At 41.2% G+C, this 25,602-nt stretch overlaps 1 protein-coding gene across 2 annotated transcripts in view; it reads right to left on the minus strand.

Annotated features, from left to right (window-relative positions):
* nbeaa (neurobeachin a) overlaps positions 1-18,288 on the minus strand; it is a 790,167-nt gene extending 771,879 nt beyond the window's left edge. For both annotated transcript variants that reach the window (XM_059964072.1, XM_059964073.1), the window contains exon 1: positions 17,734-18,288. In XM_059964072.1, coding sequence (XP_059820055.1) covers positions 17,734-18,000 — 267 coding nt within the window. In that variant the 5' untranslated portion in view covers positions 18,001-18,288. The remainder of the gene's footprint in view (positions 1-17,733) is intronic.
* Between the last annotated feature and the right edge of the window lie 7,314 nt (positions 18,289-25,602).

Genomic DNA, 25,602 nt, shown 5'->3' on the forward strand with positions numbered 1-25,602 from the left:
TACAGTAGTAAGTGAACAGCTGAACACACTCCTTTGCTCAATTTTAAATAGTTTTTATATTTATTTCATTAAAGGCAGTGACATTTAACATAAAATATTACACATTGTATAAAACATACTATTCAGAGATTTTTTTTCCAAAACTGTATCTGACCAGGGATTTTTTCCCCCATTACTGCTGATCATTAACTGCTGTTACTTTTATAGTACTGGTGGGGAAGAGACACCATAACTTAAACCCAAAGACAAAAGATCTGCAGTATATTTTCAAGTCAAGAAAAATATTGCAATTTGTTCCCTTTCTCATGTTTACTGACAGAGGTCACAGGCTCGGAAAGAGCCGTCAGAGATGTCAAAGCAAATAGGTAGGTGGTAAACACCACACTAGTGGCAACTGAAATGAATGCTTAGGATTGTTGATGTAATGCCAGCCAAACAGGCTGCTTTATGCTGGATGATGTTTAGCTTCTTTAGAGTTGTTAGCACCACGTTTATCCAGATAAGATTTGGTGCCTTGTAAATGCTGGAAGACTTTGGGATGTTAGGGGTGGGGGTAGGTTCATCACAGAATACCCAATCATTATTAGCTGCAATATTTATGTGGCAGACTCAACTGAGTTTTGAGCCAGTGCTGACCACCACCCCTCTTCTTCCATCAAACAGGATAGAAAGCATCTCAAGAAGATGCTTCCTAAAGAAAATGGCATCAATCATCAGGATCCCACCATCCAGGCCATGCTGCCTTCTCGGTGCTACTATCAGGCAGGAGGTACAGAAGCCTTAAATGCAACAGGTTCCTACAATTATCAAGTTCTTGGACTGGTTTGCACAACCCTAATAATACCTAATGATAAAAAAATCTATGCATCACTTCATACACCACAATGTTTCTAAATTGAACTTTTCATTAATGTGTTGTTTTACACAGTAATTTTCTTCACTGTCTTATTTACTTTATATCCAATTTACATATAATTTGCTGTGCTCTCTTAATAAATGTGCAAGTGGTGCTGCTGCAAGCAAGATTTTCAATGTACCAATAGCTCATTGCACTTGCACAAATGACAAAAAAAATCAAATTCTTGGTCAGTTTTCAAGCAATGGTTATACCTAGGAATCTTAATTCCAACAAACTATCTACTTATTCATACATAATGTATAAAAGTCCCCAATCCAATGAGATTATTACCTATTTAATGCTGAGGCACAAATAACTAATCTACATTCAGATATTAACCAAAGGCACTGGTTCACTTATTGAAATAATCATTTACCACAAATCATTTGAGAAATTTTTAAATTAGAATTACTTGCCGTGGATGATTTTAAACTCATTTGAGTTAAACCAATTTCCAAGACTTATTATTTTGGTCCATGTGAACCAGAAAACATGCAGGCAACAGGCTGTTGAGTGGCAAGTAACATTCGTACCAGAAAAATGGCAAATAATCAACTTAAACAAGAGAGTCGCTAACCATCACTTATCCTTAACATTCAATGATATTATTATTACTAAGACCCCTCCCCTTATTATCAATACCTAAAGGATATAAAACAATTATTTAAAAAAAACTGTACTGTAAAACCAATATAGCACAACATACAACACAATGAAGAATGTCCATACTTTACTGAAATGGTCAACAACGATTCCAAATGAACTTTATAAAGCACTTTTGTGATACAATTGCTAGTTGGAACCTTAGCAAATATTTCTAAAAACATTTCACTCGCTCGACCACATTCTGCTGGACCCAGCCTTCTCTCCACCTCCCACTTAACTTTTCCATAGGCAGAGAGCCAAATGGCCCAACCTTCAGCGAGTAAGCAAAGATATTGGGCCAAGGCAAGGATATCTTAAGCAGCATACAGCTGTGACCATGGCCTGATGACCTTTGAAAGCTCACCACATAGCCCAAACTACTTAAAATGCATTTTTAAATAGGATTGATTTAATCTTAAAATGCTAAAAGTAGTACATATATAGTACTAAAATATAAAAATAGTACAGGTTGAGCAAGCATAGAAGATAGCATCACAAGAAACCCCCTATGCAATAAAACAGAAGAACAGCTTTGAGGATGGCAAAAAACAGTAGAAAGACTAAGTAACAAATATAAACTAGTGTTGCAACAACAGCCAAGATCATACTTGAAGACTGGGAGGGCTCAGGAGGATAACAGGTAAATAGCTAGGGTACAAAATTAGCTACGTAGCATATATAAAGAAAGTAACATTTAAAATGTGAAAAAAAGCAAATCCCGCAGAAGTTCAAAGTCTGAAAATATGATGCAGTTCAAGCAGCAGTTCTGGTGAAAGAACAAGTTATTAACTCAAAAATTGCAGTCAGTGACAATGCCCAAGCTCCTTGGCCCATGAAAATCTAGATCTGGTACACATGTCACAAGTTAATTCTGAAAATATTAGTAGTACCACATAAAAAATTATTTACAAGTCCAAAACTTGACCAACCCATGAAACAATAGTCTGACGGTTGGCTATATTACACCTCCTGGTTTAACAGACTATCAAAGCTAACAAAACACTAAATATTTCTAAAACTCACAAATACTTCACAAATATCAAACAAAAAAAAAATGAAGAGAAGCAAACCTAGTGAACACCTCCTGGTGAATTCACAAGCATCAGCATTGGACGAATGTTGCAGTTTTGTACTCCACCACTAGATTCGAGGAACACAATCAGCAAATCACCATTGAAAATCTGCCAGCGATTTTCAGACTTACTGGTTTTTATTCAGTAATTGCTAGTGTTATGCATGGAACTGCCAGCATGTGCTTACAAAATCTAGTACATTATTTATAGTCATAGAAAAATGCTACACAGATACAGGCCTTCTAGCTTAGCAAGTCCATGCTAATTACAGTGCTCCCCAGCCAGTCCCAATTACCTGCACTAAGACTCTCCTCTCTGTATACCTACCCAAATGCTTCTTAAATTACACAATAGTACCTGCCTCAACCACTTCTGCTGGCAATTCATTCTATGTACTCAGTACCGCTTGGGCTCCTTTTAAGTTCCTCCTTTCTCACCCTCAACCTATCCCACCCCTGGTTTGGGCACCCCTACCATAAGGAAAAGTGCTATCACCCACCTTATCAACTCCTCTCATTATTTTAAATACAATGTCACCCCTCATTCTCTTAACTTCCAAGAAATAAAGGCCTAGTCTGACCTACATCTCCCACAGTTTTGGTGTTCTAATCCTAGCAACATCCTCATATATCTTCACTTCTTCGAATTTTCCACAGCTTTCATATAACAATTATCTACTTAAACAATAAATAATTGAATAGAAACTAAGAAAAATATGAATAGGGTGCTATGGAAGATCTGATTAGAATTGGCAGAGAAGATAAGAATTTCTGGCAATTCAAGAAATATGTTCTACCTAGTCATGCATGTTACAAATCCATCTATCTAATTGCACTCAAAGAAGAGCATTAAGAATTTCCTTGATCATATGCTTCAGAGGTCAGAATATTTGTCACTTGGCAGAGTAGGAAGAAATATATAATGTAAGAATGCAACAAAAATTAATTTACGTACTGAACGTCAAAAGGAGTCTCAACATTCCGACAAACTACAGCATTCTGTAATAAAGACTTTGTAGAGAGAGCAAAGCAATGGTAGTGTTCTAATTTGTTCTGTATTTTTTTAAATACATAATTTATTAAACAGTTAAACACTACTTTTTTTTATACGTTTTTAAACTATTTGTGTGGTGTTCTGCATAGGTACGTTCCAATGAGACAGGGAGAGGATGAGAGGGTACAGGAACCACGGTGTACAAAGACTGTAGAAAATCTAGTCAAGAAAAAAAGCTTACAAAATGTTCAAAAAACTAGGTAATGGTAGAGACCTACAAGAAGGCACTTAAGTATGTAGGAGAGCAAGAAAGGGACATGAGAAGGCCTTAGCGAGCAAAGTTAAGGAAAACTCCAAGGCATTCTCCAAGTATGTGAAGAGCAAGAGGATAACACGTGAGAGAATGGGACCAATCAAGTGTGACAATGGAAAAGTGTGAATGGAGCCGGAGGATGTAGCTGAGGTACTTAATGAGTACTTTGCTTAAGTATTCACTACGGAAAAGGACCTTGGTGATTGTAGGATTGACTTACAGCGGACTGAAAAGCTTGAGCATACAGACGTTAAGAAAGATGATGTTCTGGAGCTTTTGGAAAGCATCTAGTTGGATAAGTCACTGGGTGGGATTAGACTAATACCCCAGGCTACTGTGGGAGGTGGGGGAAGAGATTGTTAAGCCTCTGGCAATGATCTTTGCATCATCAATGGGAATAGGAGAGATTCCATAGGATTGGAGGGTTGCAGATGTTCTTCCCTTATTCAAGAAAGCGAATAGAGATAGTCCAGGAAATTAGAGATCAGTGAGTCTTACTTCAGTGGTTGGTAAGTTGATGAAGAAAATTCTGACGGGCAGGATTTATAAACATTTGAAGAAGCATGGCTTTATCAAAGGCAGGTCGTGCCTTATGAGCCTGATTGAATTTTTTGAGGATGTGACTAAACACATTGATGAAGGTAGAGCAACAGATGTAGTGCATATGGATTTCAGCAAGGTATTTGATAAGGTACTCCATGTAAGGCTTATTGAGAAAGTAAGGAGTCATGAGATCCAAGGGGATCTTGCTTTTGGCTTGCCCATAGAAGACCAAGTGTGGTTGTAGATGGGTCATATTCTGCATGGAGCTAGGTGACCAGTGGTGTGCATCAGGGATCTGCTCTGGTACCTCTTTGTCTTCGTGATTTTTATAATTGACCTGCATGAGGAAATGGAGGGATGGATTAGTAAATTTGCTGATGACACAAAGGTTGGGGTTGTTGTGGACATTGTGGAGGGCTGTCAGAGATTACAGCGGGTCATCAATAGGATGTAAAACTGGGCTGAGAACTGGCAGATGGAGTTCAACCCAGATAAGGGTGAGGTGGTTCATTTTGGGAGGTCAAATATGATGGAAGAATATAGTATAATGGTAAGACTCTTGGCAGTGTGGAGGATCAGAGGGATTTTGGGGTCTGAGTCTACAGAACACTGAAAGCTGCTGTGTAGGTTGACTATGCGGTTAAGAAGGCTTACAGTGTACTGGCCTTCCAACTGTGGGATTGACTTCAAGAGGTAATGTCACAGATATACAGGACCTTAGCCAAACCCCACTTGGAGTACTGTGCTCAGTTCTGGTCACTTCACTACAGGAAGGATGTGGAAACCATAGGAAGGGTACAGAGGAGGTTTACAAGGATGTTGCCTGGGTTGGGGAGCATGCCTTATAAGAATAGCTTGAGTGAACTTGGCCTTGGAGTGACAGAGGATGAGAGTTGACCTGATAGAGGTGTATAAGATGATGAGAGGCATTGATCGTGTGGATAGTCAGAGGCTTTTTCCAGGGTTGAAATGGCAAACATGTGAGGTCACAGTTTTAAGGTGCTTGGAAATAGGTATGAAGGAGATATCAAGGGCAAGTTTTTTTTTTACGCAGAGAGTGGTGAGTGCGTAGAACAGTGGTAGAGGCAGATACAATATAGAGACTTTAAGAGACTCTTGGATAGGTACGTGGAGCTTAGAAAAATAGAAGGCTGTAGGTAACACTACGTAATTTTTAAAGTAAGTACATACTCGGCACAGCATTGTGGGCCGAAGGGCCCATATTGTGCTGAAGATTTTCAATGTTCTATGTGTTTCCACAAAACTTCAGCCAATTGAGTCAGCTGCTTAAGTGGAACAAAATGCAAGGGTCCTGATGTGTCCCAGTTAACCGGAATCCACTGTATTAATGTCAGGATAAGACCCAGCTATAGAGAGGACTTGCTAATATGCAGTTAGATAAATGAAAAAGAATAGGAGATTACAGATTCTGAGGGTATTGAAACCATTGCTTCACAAGATAAAACCCTAATAATGACTAGACTGTACAGTGAGAGACTGACAATTACAGCCCTCACAGGTAGGCTAACTAGTGATAGAATCATGGAGTATTAGAAAAGTACAGCACAGAAGCAGGCCCTATGGCCCATCTAGTCTGTGCCAAACCAATTAAACTGCCTACTCCCATCAACCTGCACCAACCGGGAACACAGCCCTCCATACCCCTACCATTCATGTACGCATCCAAACTTTGCTTATACATTGGAATCGAGCTTGTATGCACCACTTGTACTGACAGATCATTCCACACTTTCACGACCTTGTGAGTGAACTATTCCCCTCATGTTCCCCTTAAACTTTTCACCTTTCACCCTTAATCCATAACCTCTGGTTGTAGTCCCACCCAACCACAGTGGAAAAAGCCTGTTTGCATTTATCCTATCTATAGCTCTCATAATTTTGAATACCTCTATCACAGTCCTCTCAATCTGCTATATTCCAAGGAATATAGTCCTAATCTATTCAATCTTACTTTATAACTCAGATCCTCCAGACCCAGCAACATCCTTGTAAATTTTCTCTGTACTTTCTTCAACCTTATTTACGTCCTTCCTGTAGGTAAGTGGCAAAAGCTACACACAATACTCCAAAAAAGGCCTTGCCAATGTCTTATACAGCTTCAACATAATATCCTATCTCCTGTACTCAATACTTTGATTTAAGAAGGCCAATGTGCCAAAAGCTTTTTCAATAACCCTATCTACCTGTGATACCACTTCCAACAAATTATAGACCCGTATTCCCAGAACCCTTTGTTTTATCGCACACCTCAGTGCTCTACTGTTCACTGTGTAGGGTGCTTAGAGGATGTGCAGACCAGCAAGTAGATGTTCTCAATGATATCTTCAACATCTCCCTGAGCAGTGCCAACGTTCCAACATGCTTCAAGGCTGCCACTATCATCCCTGTGCCGAAGTAGTCTTCAGTGTCCTGCCTCAATGACTACCGTCCCATTACACTCACATCCATCATCATTAAGTGGTTTGAGAGGCTCGTCATAAGGCACATCAAGACCCTGCTGCCCCCCTCACTGGAACCCCTGCAGTTTGCGAACCATCCCAACTGCTCAACAGATGACGCCATTGCCATCACCCTCCACCTGGCCCTAACCCACATGGACAAGAAAAGACACGTAAGCTTGAATGCTGTTCATAGACTTCAGTTCAGCATTCAACACAATCATCCCTCAGAAACTGATTGGAAAGCTGAGCCTACTGGGCCTGAACACCTCCCTATGCAACTGGGTGGTAGATTTCCTAACTGGGAGACCTCAATCAGTCTAGATCGGAGGCAGCATCTTCAACACCATCACACTGAGCACGGGGGGCCCCCAGGGCTGTGTGCTCAGCCCACTGCTGTTCACTCTGCTGACCCATGACTGTGCTGCAACACACAGCTCAAACTGCATCATCAAGTTCACCAATGACACAACCGTGGTGGGTCTCATCAGCAAAAACAATGAGTCAGCATACAGAAAGGAGGTGCAGCAGCTAACGGACTGGTGCAGAGCCAACAACTTGTCTCTGAATGTGAACAAAACAAAAGAGATGGTTGTTGACTTCAGGAGAGCAAGGAGCAACCACTCCCCGCTAAGCATCAATGGCTCCTCAGTAGAGTTCGTTAAGAACACCAAATTTCTTGGTGTTCACCTGGCAGAGAATCACACCTGGTCCCTCAACACCAGCTCCATAGCAGAGAAAAGTCCATCTCCCACCCCCCCCCCAATCCTCATCGCATTCTACAGGAATTGTACTGAGAGCATCCTGAGCAGCTGCATCACTGCCTGGTTCGGAAATTGCACCATCTCGGATCGCAAGACTCTGCAGCGGATAGTGAGGTCAGCTGAGAAGATCACCGGGGTCTCTCTTCCCGCCATTATGGAAATTTACACATCATGCTGCATCAGCAAATCAAACAGCATTATGAAGGACCCGACACACCCCTCATACAAACTCTTCTCCCTACTGCCATCTGGGAAAAGGCACCAAAGCATTCCGGCTCTCACAACCAGACTATGTAACAGTTTCTTCCCCGAGGCTATTAGACTACTCAATACCCAGCGCCTGGACTAACACCAATTTACTGCCCTTTACTTTGCCTATTGTCTTGTTTATTATTTATTGCATTGCCTGCAATGTCTTGTTCACTTTAGTCCTGGGTAGGTCTGTAGTCTAGTGTAGTTTTTCTCTGTGTTGTTTTCACGTAGTTCAGTATAGTTTTTGTACTGGTTCATGTAGCACCATGGTCCTGAAAAACAGTCTCGTCTTTACTGTGTACTGTACCAGCAGTTATGGTCAAAATGACAATAAAAAGTGACTCGACTTGTAAAACCTACCTGGTTGGTCCTACTGAAATGCAAATCTTCACAGTTGTCTGCATTAAATTTCATCTGCCATTTTTCAGCCCATTTTTCCAGCTGATGTTGATCCCTCTACAAGTCATAATAGCCTTCCTCGCTGTCTACTACACTCCCAACCTTGGTGTCATCCACAAATTTGCTGATCCAGTTAACCAGATTATCATCCAGATGAGTGATATAGATGACAAACAACGATGGACCTAGCACCGATCCACGGGGCGCTCCACAAGATACAGGCGTTCATTCAGCGAGGCAACCATCTATTACCACTCTCTGGCTTCTCCCACAAAGCCAATGCCTAATCCAATTTATTACCTCATCTTGAATGCCAAGAGACTAAAGCTCCTGAGCAACTTCCCATGTGGGACCTTGTCAACTGCCTTACTAAAGTCCACATAGACAATATCCACCGCCTTGCCTTCATCTACTTTCTTGGTAACTTCCTTGAAAAACCCCATAAGATTGGTTACACATGATCTACCACACATGAAGCCATGCTGACTATCCTTAACCAGTCCATGTCTATCCAAATACATGTATATCCGGTCCCTCAGAATACCTTCCAATAAGCTTTCCCACTACTGATGTCAGGTTCACTAGCCTATTTATTTATTTATCCTGGTTTATTTATAGAGCCTTTCTTGAACAGCAGAACAACAGTGTCTATCCTCCAATCCTCTGATACCTCACCTTTTGTGGGAAGTGATTAAACCAAAGATTCATACCTTTATTTTTCTACCACCCACATGACAGAAGTTATTTTTTTCTCTCTGTACTCAGTGTTCATTATTATATATTCCAAATTTTAAAAATGCAAATAACTAGTATTGGTAATTAATTGTATCCCCTAATACCCAGAATTTTATCACAGTTACTAAGAGGTACATGTATTCTCCCTAATTTGAAACTGATTTAAACTGATTTGACAGAGGTATGGACACCACAACAAAATATGAGACATGAGATACAGTCTGTAGAGACCTGAAGTGACAAATAACAAAGGACAGCTCAGAAACAGCAAGGACAAGACAACAAGAAACTGAGCAACATGGATGTGCAAATACTTATGTATTTGCTAGAATTTGGAGGAGGGTGTTGCTATTGACTGTGGTGCATGAAAATCCCAGGAGATCCTCAGTTTCTGAGATACTCAAACCACCCCACCTGGCACCAACAGTCATTCCATGGTCAAAGTCACTTAGATCACATTTCTTCCTCATTCTGATGTTTGGTCTGAACAACATCTGAATCTCTTGACCATGTCTTCATACTTTTATGCACTGAGTTGGTGCCTTATGAATGGCTGATATGCATTAATGAGCAGGTGTACAGGTGTACCTAATAAAGTGGTCACTAAATGTATAATAAATGTTGCAATGTTACACAGGCAGCATAAACATACATTAGGCAGCACAAAAAGTTGAAATAGCAATAATTCAGTGTTGCTACTTGTAGAATCTGAGGCTTGGAATACAAAAGGTAGTACATTAAGCTAAACTTTTACAAATGATTAGGCAATAAATGCTCAGCTGAAGATTTGCCTAATCCTGAAGACCACACTTTGGGAGGTACATTTATGTTTAGAGCAGACATTTATAAGACAATTTAACCACAGAATTAAGAGCAGAATTAGGCCATTCAGCCCATCATGTCTGCTCCACCATTCCATCACAGCTGATTTGTTTCCTATGATGGGAGAGTCTAAGACCAGAGGACACAGCCTCAAAATAAAGGGGCATCATTTTAGAGTAGAGATTTAAAGGAATAAGGAATTTCTTTAGCCACAGTGGTGAATCTGTGGGATTCTTTGCCACTGCCAGCTATGGAGACCACGTTATGTATATTTAATACAGAGGGTGATAGACTACCTGTATTGATTGCTCAGAACGTGAAGGAATATGGGGAGAAGGTAGGAGATTGGGACTAAGAGGAAAGTTGGATCATCTGAAATGAAATAGCAGAGCAGAACTTGATGGGCCAAATGGCCCCTATATTTTATGGCAGGGGTCACCAACCTTTTTTACACCACGGACCGGTTTAACATTGACAATATTCTTGCGGACTGGCTGACCGGGGGCGGGGGGGGGGGTAATCGGGACCAGAATACAGCGATATTCAAAGGCGGTACCTTATGTCCAGTCTATTCCTCAATTTAGTTTTCATGGCTCTCAGCACTTGCTTCTGTCATGTTTCTTCCGCTCAGAAAACTCAACAGGTTTGTCTTTGAGTGCAGGGTGCTTGGACTCAAGGTACTGAAGCAGTTTTGAGGGCTTTGTTGCCTCATTAGACAGCCTCCCGCCCGCCTGCCGCTAGACGCCTTGGCCAGGTGTGGCTGGTCGTGGGTGGGGTGAGAGGACAAGGTAAGAGCTGGAGGTCCTTGTACCGGGGCCGCAGCAATTGCAGTCCAGAAAGAGCGACCGACCGAGCGAGGAGTGTGACAGGGAGTGTACCCTCCTTGTAGATTCTATCGGCCAACAAGTTTGTCTCGAGGGATGACTTTCAGTAGATTGCAGTGAGGTAGCAGCTTTGCTACTTACGAAACTCTGAACCCAAATTAGGTTGTCTGCAAATATTTTAGCACCGCGTTCCCCACAAACATTCGGGTGTGCTTAGAGGCGGCGCCCATCTGTCCACGCTCTAGGCCAGTAGCAACAGCACATCTCGCCAGCAACACAAGGCGGCCGGTGACCCAAGGCCAACCAGTGATCCCTGGCACGAGAGTATCACTGCGTTTAGGCGACTGATGACCTCCCATGGGTAATGACCGCGTGTGCGTAATCACCTCGCGTGCATTCAAGTTCAACAGTCGGGGAATGCGGAAAGGTGCAGTTGACTCATATCATTTCATATCGACAAATCACATTGTTTCCTCATGGCCCGGTGGTTGAGGACCAATGTCTTATGGTCTTAAGGTAATCACCCTCAACTCCATTCTCCTGCCTTCTCCCCATAAGGTTTGACACCCTGACTAATCAAGAACCTAGCAAACTCCACTTTATTGTGAGGCTGTGTTCTCTGGTCCCAGACTCCCCAGCTATAGGAAGCATCCTCTCCATATACAGTTTATCTAGACCTTTGAATATTTGATAGGTTTCAATGAAAACACACCCCCCTCCACCCATCCCGCATTCCTAACACTAGAGAATAGAGGTCTAGAACTATGAAACACTCATATGTTAACACAATTTTTCCTAGGATAACTCTCGTGAACCTCTGCTGGGCCCGCTCTAAAGCCAGCACATCCTTTCTTAGATAAGGGGTCCAAAACTGTTCACAATACTCTAAGTGTGGTCTGATTAACACCTTATAAAGCTTCAACTTTACATGTACAGGTTTCCCCTGCTATTGGAAAGTACAGCATTCCTATGAAACCCTTCGTAAGCCGAAATGGCGTAAAGCGAAGAAGCAATTACCATTAATTTATATGGGAAAATTTTTTGAGCATTCCCAGACCCAAAAAAAAACTACCAAATCATACCAGACAGCACATAAAACCTAAAATAACACTAACATATAGTAAAAGCAGGAATGATATGATAAATACACAGTCTATATAAAGTAGAAATAATGTATGTACAATGTAGTTTCACTTACTAGAATCGAGAAGATGTAGCCAAAACCGACTTGTAGAAAAAAATCTACATGCATGCGCACACACCTGCCCGCGCAAGGCTTTACGGTCATGGTAGTCTTTCTCGGGGTAAACACAAGTTTAAAGCGGGCGCCCTTTTTTCATAAAAGCAAAAATCCTCTTCGGATTTCTTTCAGTTAGCGAAAACAGATACAAATGTAGGTCTTTCGTAAAAGTGAAGTGGCGTAAAGTAAACTGTCATAAAGCGGTAAACACCTGTACATCCCTGCTTTTATATTCTAATCCTCTCAAAAAAATGCTAACATTTAATTTGCCTTCCTTACCACCAACTCAAACTGCAAGTTAAGCTTTAAGAAATCCTGCATGAGGACTCCCAAATCCCTTTGCACTTCTAATTTCTGAATTTGCTCTCCACTGGGAAATAGTCTACGCCTTTATTCTTTCTACCAAAGTGCATGACAATACACTTCTCTACACTGTATTCCACCTAGCATTTCTTTGCCCATTCCCCTAATCTCAATCCTTCTGCTGACTCCCTCCTTCCTCAACACTACCTGCCCCTTCATCTATCTTTGTATTGTTCACAAACTTAGTCAAACAAACATTAATTCCATCAACAAAATCATGATTATATAACATAAAAAGCATTTCCAAGTGTGAAGTGGTGCATTTTGTGAAGACAAGCCAGGGCAGGACAACACAGTGATCAGTAGGGTATTGAGGAGTGCGGTAAAACAAAGAGATTTTGGCACATAGTATTGTGTGCAGTTCTGGTCACCTGCCTGCAGAAATATATCAATAAGACTGAAAGAATACAGAGAAAGTTTACAAGAATGTTGCCAACTTGAAGATCTGAGTTATAAGGAACTGTTGAATTGTTAGGATATTAATCTCAGGAGAATGAAGGAAGTATATAAAACTATGAGGTATAAATAGGGTAAATATAAGCAGGCTTTTTCCACTGACATTGGGTGAGACCAGAACTTGGGTCATAGGTTAAGAGTTAAAGGTGAAATATTCAAGGGGAACCTTAGGGGGAGCTTCTTCACTCAGAGAGTGGTGCCAGTGAAATGGTGGATATGGGTTCAACGACAACATTTAAGGGAAGATTGGATGAGTTTGTGATTGAGAAGGGTATGGAGATCTATAGTCTAGATGGGAGTAGACAACATTTCAGCATGGACTATAGAAAGCTAAAGGGCAAACATGAGGAAATCTGCAGATGCTGGAAATTCAAACAACAACACACACAAAATGCTGGATCAACGCAGCAGGCCAGGCAGCATCTATAAGGAGGAGTGCCGTCGATGTTTCGGGCCAAGACCCTTCGTCAGGACTAACCGAAAGGAAAGATAGTAAGAGATTTGAAAATAGAGGGAGGAGCGGGAAATGCGAAATGATAGGAGTAGACCGGAGGGAGTGGGATGAAGCTAAGAGCTGGAAAGGTGGTTGGCGAAAGTGATACAGAGCTGGAGAAGGGAAAGGATCATGGGACAGGAGGCCTCAGGAGAAAGAAAGGAGGGGGGGAGCACCAGAGGGAGATGGAGAACAGGCAAACAACTAAATATATGAGGAATGGGGTAAGAAGGAGAGGAGGGGCATTAACGGAAGTTAGAGAAGTCAATGTTCATGCCATCAGGTTGGAGGCTACCCAGCCGGTATAACCTGAGTTTGGATTCATTTTGACAATAGAGGAGGCCATGGGTAGACATATCAGAATGGGAACGGGATGTGGAATTAAAATGTGTGGCCACTGGGAGATCCTGCTTTTTCTGGCGGACCGAGCGTAGGTGTTCCACGAAACGGTCTCCCAGTCTGCGTCGGGTCTCGCCAATATATAAAAGGCCACATCGGGAGCACCAGACTCAGTATACCATACCAGCCGACTCACAGGTGAAGTGTCGCCTCACCTGGAAGGACTGTCTGGGGCCCTGAATGGTGGTGATGGAGGAAGTGTAAGGGCAGGTGTAGCACTTGTTCCGTTTACAAGGATAAGTGCCAGGAGGGAGATCGGTGGGAAGGGATGGGGGGGATGAGTGGACAAAGGAGTCGCGTAAGGAGCGATTCCTGCAGAAAGCAGAAGGGGGGGGGGGGGGGAGGGAAAAATATGTTTGGTAGTGGGATCCCGTTGGAGGTGGCGGAAGTTACAGAGAATTATATGTTGGACCTGGAAGCTGGTGGGGTGGTAGGTAAGGACAAGGGGAACCCTATCCCGAGTGGGGTGGCGGGTGGATGGGGTGAGGGCAGATGTGCAGGAAATAGGAGAGATGCGTTTGAGAGCAGAGTTGATGGCAGATGAAGGAAAGCCCCTTTGCTTAAAAAAGGAAGACATCTCCTTCATCCTGGAAAGAAAAGCCTCATCCTGAAGGCTAAAGGGTCTGTTTTTGAGCTGTAGTGCTCTATGATTCTAAAGTTAGTGTTTTCATCCAAAGAGACTATAGACAATGTAAAAATGCAAGATTCCAAAACCAAACTCCATAATACACATAATACATCATATCTTGCCAATCAGAAATTGATCTACTTACGCCTACTTCATTTCCTGTTAGTCAGCTGCTCTTGCATTATCACCAAAATATGACCTCCTGCACCTACAGCTTTTATTTTCTGCAATAATCTTTGATACAGCATTTATGTGATACACATAGCTAACGGACTTTCTTTTAAATGTTCTTATTTGACCTACCAGAAGAAGTGCTTGATTCCACATTTATATACGGTGTAAAAAAAAGTTGATCTTTAAGTTCATGTTAAATCTTTCTCCTCTCACCTTAAAATCTGCCGCCTTTTTATCAATTTGATGAACTCTAGGCAAAAGACTGAGTGCATTCAACCTATCTAAGCTCCTCATGATTGTATGCACCTCTGTAACATCACTTTTTAGTATCCTGCACCAAGGAAAACTCCTTGTCTGTCAAACTCTCCCTATAACTCAGTCCCTCAAGTCTTCACAACATCTTTGCAAATCCTTCTTCATTCCTGCTGGCTTAATAACATCTTTCCCATGCAGGGTGATCAAAACAGAACACAACACTTCAACTGTGGTCTCACCAGCATTTTGCACAACTACACCATGGCCTTGCAACTTTTATACTCAATGCCCCAACTAAGTCCAGTGTGCCAAAAGCCTTCTTCACCACCCTGTCTACCTGAGACTCCACTTTCATGGAACCATGTACTTGACCTCCCACAACACCCCTAGGGCCCTACTGTTCAACGTGGAAGTCTTGCCTTGATTTAATTCTCCAAAATGTGATAATTTGGACTTAACTGAATTAAACATTATTCACCTTTCTTTGTCCCACTTTCTCAACTGATCAAGATCCTCCTGTCATTTTTGATTACACTTCAAGGTCCATGATACCACCTACGTTACATTCTGCAAAGTTATCTATAATCCCTTGTACATTCTTTTCCAAACCACTAACATAGATGCCAAACAACAACAGCCCACCACTGAACCCTAAGGTACACCAGTAGTTACAATCCACCAATCAATAAAACAGTTTTTCATCATTACCATCTGCTTCCTACCATCAAGTCAATTGTAAATCCAATTGCCAGCTCCCCCTGGATATCATGCAATTTTAATTAATTTAAGCATTGTACATCACTTCTTCAAACAAGTCAAAGAAGTTTGTCAAACATTATTTACCTTCCAAAAAACTAAAATAACTTTGCGTATCTTTTAATTTTTCTCAGTGCCCTGCTCATAATGTCTTTAATAAGAAGCACTCACAACTCTTCAATGATAGATGAAACTATCTTGTTGTTTCTTGCCTTCTTTGTTCTTTTTGAATAAAAGGCATATTTGCTCTTTGTCAATCTAAAGCAGCCTTTTCTGGATATAAGGAACTACGGAAAATTAAAACCGATATTTCATCTAACTCACTAACCTTATTTTTTGTTTTAAGTACGTTAGAATGAATTCCATCAGGGCCCAGAGATTTGTCAGCCTGCAGCTCAAAAATTTGATCAGAAACACTGCCCTGTCATTTATAATTTTCCGAGTTCCTTCCTCTGTTACAACTCCCAACTTACAACTATTTCTGGGATCCACTGATGTTTATTTCACCTGTCATCTCCAGGTTTTCAATTGCTAACTAGACTAACATTTTACAGATTTAACAAAATGTTAAACATTCTTTTTAAATGCAAACAGAACCTCTCACCTGTTTTTATATTTCAGGTTAGCTTTATCTTGCACTCCATTTTTTCTTCCCTGTTAATCCTTCAATCATTAATTGTCCCCCTCCCAACATTCTATTCAATCTTGAATCTGTCACCTGTCTGCACAAATATATACATACTTTTTAAATTATTCAACTTCTTTCAATTATCCACAGATGATGCATCGGCCTCTCAGATGTTATTCTTTCTCAAAAGAATTGTCTCTGTTCCACATTTCCAAAAACAAACTCAATTTTTTCACCAGTGTGTCTCATCTGCCTGATCATTTACTTCAACTTGCCAGTTCATTTTAGCTAATTCTGCTTTCATGCCCTCTTTAAAATATGAATCTTGGACATTTTCCTCTCTCCCTGTAACTGAACACAAAATTCAAATCACACTGTGATAGAACAATAACTTACTTTTAATAGAAGTACTGGTAACTAGAGGATATTTAATAAAATTTGCAAAGAACAAGAAATGATACGAGGGAAAATACTTAGCATGCTGTTATGATTGGAAATGTGTTCCCTGAAATAGTGACAGGAGGAGATTCAGTACATTCCAAAAAAGGATAAATATTTAAAAGAGGAAAAATACAGAGCTACAAAAAAATTGCAAGAGTTGGAATGACTTAATCACCTCATCCAATGCAGGGTTATTCCATGGTTTTATCAAGCCATGGAAAAGTAAGTTTGAAATTATTACTGAAAAATTGTTAATTATTCCTTTCAATAAAAGAACAAACTTGCCTTTTCTATGTAAGAACTTTGGAAACTTTTAAAGAATAACCTACAAAGAAATTAAGCTTTGAGTTTAACTCTTATGGAGAGCACTACACTGAAATCAATAACAAACTAATCAATTTGTGGTTTCCAGGATGTTGGTGATCTCTTTCAATCACTATCTTCACAAGTGACAAGTTTCCGATTAATTTGAGGTGAACATTACAGCTATTTGTCAATTTCAAACGTGCAGCAAGTTTCCAAAATGTTAACAGGTACACGTACGCCTCAAAAAAACCACAATACGCTTTTAGAGCACCCCCCTCTAAAGTCAAATAATGCAAATCTGATTCATTAGTCAAGACCTTTGGGACTCAAGCTGCAACTTCTGAAGACAAACAACGACTATGATCGCTGGAGGACTGTGCCGATGTCTTACACCGCAAGGAAACTAGTTTAAAGAGAAAGCTCTTGGCTTTAAAAGGGTGTCACTCATGAAAGAAAATGTTGTTCTATCTACACTAACGTAGTCTGGCTGATCCAGATGTAAAAAAATCAATCTAAATCAAGGCATTATTTTTCAGATCCCGGCTGTTTAGTAGCAAGAGTCTGCTGTTAAGTTAGTGTCCTTCCTATTGCAGGTTTACGATCACGAATTAGGTACGACATAGATTTTTTTTGCGCGCATATGGAATATGATTATTTAAAAATTACATCTTGACCTCTTTTAAACAGGTGCAACTGATGGCAATAATGCCACATATAATTCCTTATTTTTACAACACCATTTCTTGAAACACAGCGACAAGCAAATCACGTCCACTCTTTGCTTTTATAAAAAGCGAGCCTCCACCCACTCCTTTACAGAACTCAAGGACACAGTTTTAGCAAACGTTTTCGTCCAACACTTTGAAAAGCTCACCAGGTTGAGCACAGTTTCTACGATGTCCCTGTTGCTGACCTCCCCGACTTGGATCAGACCGATGACAACGGCGAATTTCATCTTTATATTCCTGATGGGCACCGACGGGTTAATTCCGGAGATGGACACCATCGAACCCACCATCTCCGCCGCCGCTGGCTGTGGCTGTAGCTGCAGCTTGGGATCGAGCTCCAGACCGCCGCCTCCCGCTCCAACCGCAGCCGCAGGCTGTGCGTTTACCGGCTGCGCCGGCTTGTCGCTCGCCATGTCCTCCGACCCGAGCGATTCTGCTTCTCACATTCACCGGCACCGCCGTCACACAAATGATGGGGGCAGAATATTCTGGAAAAAAAAGCTCAGCACAATTCAACCCACACCAAAGGGGGGAAAAATTGATGGGAAAACAATAATTAGACAGTCCCTTTAATAATTACAGGACGTATCTGTTTCTCTATTTTTTGCTACCTTCCCTTATATTTTTATACGGATTGATTCAGTTCTGTTTGGCCACTGCTCACTGCTGCCACCGACTCTCCGAGCACTTTCTCCGCCATCTTCTGCCCCCTCGCTGCAGTCGGCTCTACTGCACATGCGCACTCAGGGTCGGCTGGGTCCCGTTAGTCTCAGGTGTCCAGGTGACAAGTGCACATGCTGTAAGCTCAAACCAGTCAGCGGAAAAAATATCGGCTTGTTCCAAAAAAGGGGGGACAACAGCTGCTCCAACTATACCTATACCGCAAGCAGCAATGGTGCCGCTAGGGCATTCGTTTATTATACTTTGTTCAATCCTTGTTCATTTTGCCGTTCCATTAACCATTAAAGAGATGAAAATTAAGACAATAGTTCCAATTGATTATAACTGTAGCAGTATGATTATGATGCATACATCATTTTAAAACGATGCTTAAGAGGACTCTTCAGATTGAATATTATGCCGAATATGCAGGCCCACATACTACCTTACTGGAAATCTCTGCAATAGCGTAACAATTCCTGAAAGTAGTGGGTAGTACGAGGATTGTTTGAAAACATATATAACATATATACAATAAGAACAGAATTTTATTGCCAAAAAAAACGAAACTTCTTAACGTTCTATGCAAGCGTTAAATTACAAGCGCTCTTGATATTTTGTAAACATTTGGGCCCTTTCAAGTTGGGCAACATACCACAATTTATGTGTTATTTCATTACCCACTCACAGCCCACCCTATTCCTCTTTCAAAGTGCGGAACTTGATGATGCCCAAGTTTTTCTTTCAAGAATCCTAAGAATTTAAATTCTTATTTCATCCTGGGAACCTAAATAACTACACAGAAGATCACCAAGATCACATTGATTCATTTTGGCATCCCCAAAGAGGGAACAGTCCACTTAGAATGTCACTTTATAGTGCTTCAAGATTTTGTTTTGATTAAGGAAAAGTCTCAGTATTCAACAACTCTTCAACTATTATCTTAAAGCAAATTAGTTGTTCAAAAAGGTTAGTTTTTCCCTTTTTTCCTTCTCATCATATCTGAGGGACAGCAGTAACTTCCGTGTGGGTCATTTCAGAGATCAACCACAGTAGTATATGTATTCTGGAAACTAAGTTGCCTTTTGGCATAATTTTTTTAATTTGATGCTCAGCTTTCATTTTCCTCTGTTTGAACAATTTTTAGGAAAATTGATTATCTGGCACACACAGCTGTACACCTTCACCTAAATGCACACATCTAATCAACCAATCATGTGGCAGCAATTCAAAACATAACGCATGCAGGTACGGTCTGTGTTCATGTCTAATGGATATGATCGAAAGAGGCTATAAAGTGTTGTAAACTCAGCCAGCTGTCATGAGAACAACCCTTCCCACCACTGACGACATCTTAAAATGGAAGAAGGAGGCATCCATCATTAAGAACTCTCACCATCCAGGACATGCCCTCTTCTCATTGCTGTCATCAGGGAGGAAATACAGGGAACCTGAAAACCCCACTCAGTAATTTAGGAATAACTTCTTTCCCCCCTTCAGCAGATTTCTGAACGGCCATGAATTCATGAACATGGTTCACAATTCCTCCTTTGCACAATTTATTTATTGTAAATTTATATTAAATTTATGTTTTGCACTGTATTGCAGCCAAATAAAACAACACTTTCATGACATGTCAGTAATCATAAACCTGTTTCTGATTCTAGTTCAGAATTGTCAGGCACAAGAGCTGCTATAGCATAACTTTGGTAAAAACATTTTGGTGAGTTGGTGTATTGCATCTTTTAGGTGACATGCACCGTGAACTTTTTAAATGGCAGTGGAGAAATGTGGGTAGAGCATCTAAAAATATTATGGAATTTCTTGGAAGTTGTTGACATCACACTCAATCATACAAATGGAGACAATTCCATTGCACATCTCATAGGTGCTGAAAAGGCTTTGGGAATTCATGCGATGAGCCTCTTCCCAAAGAATTTCACTCACTAGCTAATTTTATAGCCAGAGTATTTGTGTTGCAGATGCAGCTAGATTAATGGAAATCACAGTATGTTGAGTATGTTGATACTATGGGGATTTAATGATAGTCTCGCTCTTGAAGTTGTCATTGCACTGACTGAAAAAAATGAAAAATTGAATTAGACTGGAGAAGTGAGGTCATGCACTGGAATAGGACAAAAAAGGCAAAAAAAAATACAAATTTAGGAATCACAGAGATTATATTCATAAATCCCTGAAGGGAGCTTGACAAATACAGAAAATAGCTTGAAAGGCAAATGGGAAATTTGCCTTTATTGACCAAGGCATAGAATTTACAAGCAGAGAGATTATATGGAACTGTATAAACCATTAGTTAGGTCACAAACAGAGAAGTGTGTAGGTTTGTGGTCAGTAGAACTGCATTTGTTCTTTATCACATATTTTCATTCACACACCACCTCCTTGCAACCAGAACAACAAAGTTCTTCTTGCCTTGATCATCGACTCAGTCGCTATATTGAATAGATCATTCCACATAATTTCCAACATGTCCAATTTGATATCATTACAGGAAACATAATCTCCTCCTTTCCTCTTTTAATTGTTCCTTCTGTATTGCCTGGTCCTCTTTACCATCTCCAACATGATTCCACTTCTCACTCCATTGTGACTCCACTTCTAACAGCTCCTTCTGGTGAATTCTCAGGAGATATCACAGAACCATAGAACATTACAGCACAGAAACTTTTGGTCTTTCTTGGCTGTGCCGAACCATTTTTCTGCCTAGTCCCACTGACCTGCACCTGGGCCATATCCCTCCAAACCCCTCTCATCCATATACCTGTCCAAGTTTTTCTTAAATGTCAAAAGTGATCCGGGATTCACTACTTCATCTGGCAGCTCATTCCACACTCCCACCACTCTCTGCGTGAAGAAGCCCCCCCACCAATGTTCCCTTTAAACTTTTCCCCCTTCACCCTTAACCTATGACCTCTGGTTTTTTTCTCCCCTAGCTTCAGTGGAAAAAGCCTGCTTGCATTCACTCTATCTATACCCATCATAATTTTATATACCTCTATCAAATCACCCCTCATTCTCCTACGCTCCAGGGAATAAAGTCATAACCTATTCAACCTTTCTCTGTAACTCAGTTTACAGCTTATTAATATCCTTTCTGTAATTAGGTAACCAAAACTGCACACAATACTCCAAATTCAGTCTCACCAATGTCTTATACAACCTCGCCACTACATTCCAACTCTTATACTCAATACTTTGATTTATAAAGGCCAATGTACCAAAAGCATCTTTACGACACTATCCACCTGTGACGCCACTTTTAGGGAATTATGTATCTGTACTCCCAGATCCCTTTGCTCTACTGCACTCCTCGGTGTCCTACCATTTACCTTGTATGTTCTACCTTGGTTTGACCTTCCGAAGTGCAATACCTCACACTTGTCCGCATTAAACTCCATCTGCCGTTTTTCAGCTCATTCCTCCAACTGGTCCAAATCCCTCTGCAAGCTTTGAAAACCTTCCTCACTGTCCACTACACCTCCAATCTTTGTCTCATCAGCAAATTTGCTGATCCAATTTGCCACATTATCCAATCGTAGTCGTAGAGCACTTCAGCACAGATACTGGACCTTTGAACTATCTAGTTTATGCCAAACCATTAATCTGCCTAGTCCAATTGAACTGTGCCTGCACCATAGTCCTCTGTACCCCTCTCATACATGTATCTATCTATCCACCACTTCCACAGGAAGCTCATTCCTTGGTCTTATGACGCTCTGAGTGAAAATGTTCTTCCTTATTTTTCCTTTAAACATTTCACTTTTCACCCTTGACCTATTATGTCTAGTTATAGTTTCACCCATCCTCAATGGGAAAAGAAGCCTGCTTGCAATTATACTATCTATATCCCTCATAATTTTCTATACCTCTATCAAATCTCCAATCAATTTTCTACATTCTAGGGAATAAAGTCCTAACCTATCCAAACTTACCCTATAACTCAGGTCTTTCAATCCCAACAACATCCTTGTAAATTTCGTCTGCACTCTTTCAATTCATATTTACATAATTTCTCTAGGTAGGTGACCAAATCTGTACATAGTTCTCCAAATTAGGCTGCACCAACATCTTAAATAATTTCAACATAAGATCCCCACTCCTGCACTTAATACATTGATTTATGAAGGCCAATGTGCCATACGCTTTCTTCACAACCCTATCTACCTGTGATGCCACTTGCAAGGAATTATGGATCTCTATTCCCAAATTCTTCTACTTCATTGAACTCCTCAGTGCCCTACCACTCACTCTCTAAGACCTACCTGGGCTGGTCCTCCCACAGTGCAATACCTCACACTTGTCTGCATTAAATTCCATCTGCTATTTTTCAGCCCATTTTTCTAGCTGCCCCAGATTCTGCTATAAGCTTTGATAGTCTTCGTTGTTGTCCACTACACCGCCAGTTTTGAGGTCATCAACAACTTTCCTCATCCAGTTTACCACATTATCATCCAGATCATTTATAAAGATGACAAACAACAATGGACCCAGCACCTATACTTGTGGCACATGACTAGTCACAGGCCTCCAGTCAGAGAGACAACCATCAAAAACCCACTTTAGCTTCTTCCATGAATAATCCAAATCACTACATCGCCTTGAGTGACTGAACCTTCTTGACCAAATTCCCATGCAGGATTTTGTCAAAGGGCTTGCTAAAGTGAAAGCGGAGAACACCCACTGCCTTGCCTTTATCAACTTTCCTGGTAATTTCCTCAAAAAGCTCTACAAGATTGGTTAGGCATGACTTACCACCCACAAAGCCGTGTTGGCTATTCATAATCAGTCCCTGTCTATACAAATACTAACATACCTAATTTCTTAAAATACTTTCCAATAACTTTCCCACTACTGATGTGGGGTTCACTGGCCTATAGTTTCCTAGCTTATTCTTGGAGCCTTTCTTAAACAACAAATCAACCTTAGATATCTTCCAATTCTCTGGCTAAGGATGCTTTAAGTATCTCTGCTAGGATCCATAGAATTGGCCTTTCTCCAATTTAGAATCTCTACCAGAGGGCCAGATCTATCCTTTTCCATAATTACCTTAAAACTAATGGCATTATGATCACCAGTTTGTGTTCCCCTCCACAAAATTTTTGTCATCTTCCCTAATAGGAAATGTAGTATTACAATCCTTCCGGTTGAAACTTCTATGTACTGATTAAGGAAACAACTAGTTCAAACCATCCCCCCCTCCCACTGTCCCCCTTTCCTGTGCAGCACTAGGAAACCTTCCCATTCCTCCTCAGTTTAAATGCAAACCATTCTTATTCTACAGGTCCCACCTTCTCTGGAAGAGAACCCAATGATCCAAAAATGTGAAGGCCTCCCTCCTATACCAACTTCTTAGCCATACTAAGTTGTATGATCTTCCTATTTCTGTACTCACTAGCATGTGGTATGGATAGCAATCCTGAGATTACAACCCTGGAGGTCCTGTCCTTTACATTAACACCAACTCCATAAACTCAGCTTGCAAGAACTCATCACTCATCTTCCTCATCTTACTCATGTCATTCGTACCAATATGAACCATGACCTCTGGTTGTTCACTCTCCCACTTAAGAATGCTGCGTACTCGTTCTGAAATGACCCTGTTCTTGGAACCCCAGAGGCAACAAACAATCTGGGAATCTCATCCACAGAACCTCTTTTCTGTTCCTCTAACTGACAAATCTCCTATCACTACTGCTCACCTCTTCTCCCTCCTTCCCTTTTGAGCCAGAGAGCCAGACTCAGTGTCAGAGACCTGGTCATTGCAACTTCTCCTTGGCAAGTAGTCCTCCCCAACTGGATCCAAAGCAATATACTTATTATTGAGGGGGGATGGCCACAAGGGCACTGCACTGACTGCCTATTCCCTTTCCCTCTCTTGATAGTCACCCAGGTATCTGCCTACAGCAACTTAGGGGAGGCTACCTCCCTGCAGCTTCTATCTATCACCTCTTCATTCTTCAGTATGAGTTGAAGGTCATCGAGCTGCAGCTCCAGTCCTTTAATACAGTCTCTAAAGAGCTCAGTACACGTCATGCAAATGTAGTTATCAGGGAGACTGGAGGTCCACCATCTCACAGAAGGTTTGGCTGGCAGTTTTAGTTTAGGGAAAGCAGTCTCTGGCCTCACCAAAGGTGTACAATCTGAGGTGTAAAACCTCTTGTTTGTGTGGATGCTCTGTGATCTGTTCTCCCATTACAAATTAGTACCACAAAATAACAGAAAGTACACCATGTGCAATTAAATGATTTAGTTTTATAATTCTTAATTTGACTAAACATTTAGTAAAGAAAAACAAAAAGAAAAGGGCCCATTTTAATGAAACAGTTTAATGTGCACTAGTTGGAGTTCACTGTTTCCCTTCCGTTGGTCCTCCATCGATTTCCCCGAGCTTCATTGACTCCAGGCCCTACTCCAAGTCCACTCCGTCCTGATGTCTATTCTGGCATCTTCTCTCTCCATCTTCCACCAAACAGAAGACTCAGATGTGGTAAATCATGTGTATCTGTCTGGACACGCCCCTCTGCTGACTGCTCCTGTGGCTTCTCCCACAGACCCCTGGATAAAGGTGATTGTGTCACTGCTCCTCCCACAGTCATCCAGCATGGACGTGCTCCGTTTTAAAGCTAATTAAAGCCTTTCAGTATTTACTCTACTTCCAGTCTTTTGGTTATTTATAGTGCATCACCAGATTACCTCAGTCTCAGGCACACAACAAGAAAATCACTCCCTTCATTGGACGGTGCACATTCCAAAGCCCCCGTTATCTCTAGCCATAGTCCAAACACTGCTGCTACAGAAAAACCCATTACATTAGCAGTGAAACCTTTCCCAGGGTGTTCCACAAGGAATGTACAACTATCTCTGGACTCATTCTCAGCACACTAGCTATGTACTAACAGAGAGAAAAAAACTGGAAACTTACTTAAAGCCTGTGTCTGTGCTTGCCCATCCCTTTTGAGCCAATGCTGGACCACTCTAACACTGCTCCACCCACACAAGTGGCTGTTTCAACAATGTAACAGTTCCTTGTCTTCTGCATTCCTATTATCCAGAGTCATAAGTGCTCCTACCAAGGAAACAGTAATTCACTTGTATTTCTTCCAATTCACTGTAATACATTTATTGATAATGTTGTGGTCTCCTCTCCATCAGTGAAACCAGAGGCAAATTTGGTGTAGGCTTTGCCAAACATCTGTTTGGATCCAAAAATGACCTCTCTACCCCTCTCTGCTTTTCGCAGGGATCGTTCCCTCCACGACTGCCTATTCCACACGTCCCTCCCACAGATCTCCCACCTGGTACTTATCCCTGCAAGTGTAAGTTCTACACCTGTC

The sequence above is a fragment of the Hypanus sabinus genome, chromosome 3 (genome assembly GCF_030144855.1).
Source record: "Hypanus sabinus isolate sHypSab1 chromosome 3, sHypSab1.hap1, whole genome shotgun sequence".
Classification (NCBI taxonomy): Eukaryota; Metazoa; Chordata; class Chondrichthyes; order Myliobatiformes; family Dasyatidae; genus Hypanus; species Hypanus sabinus.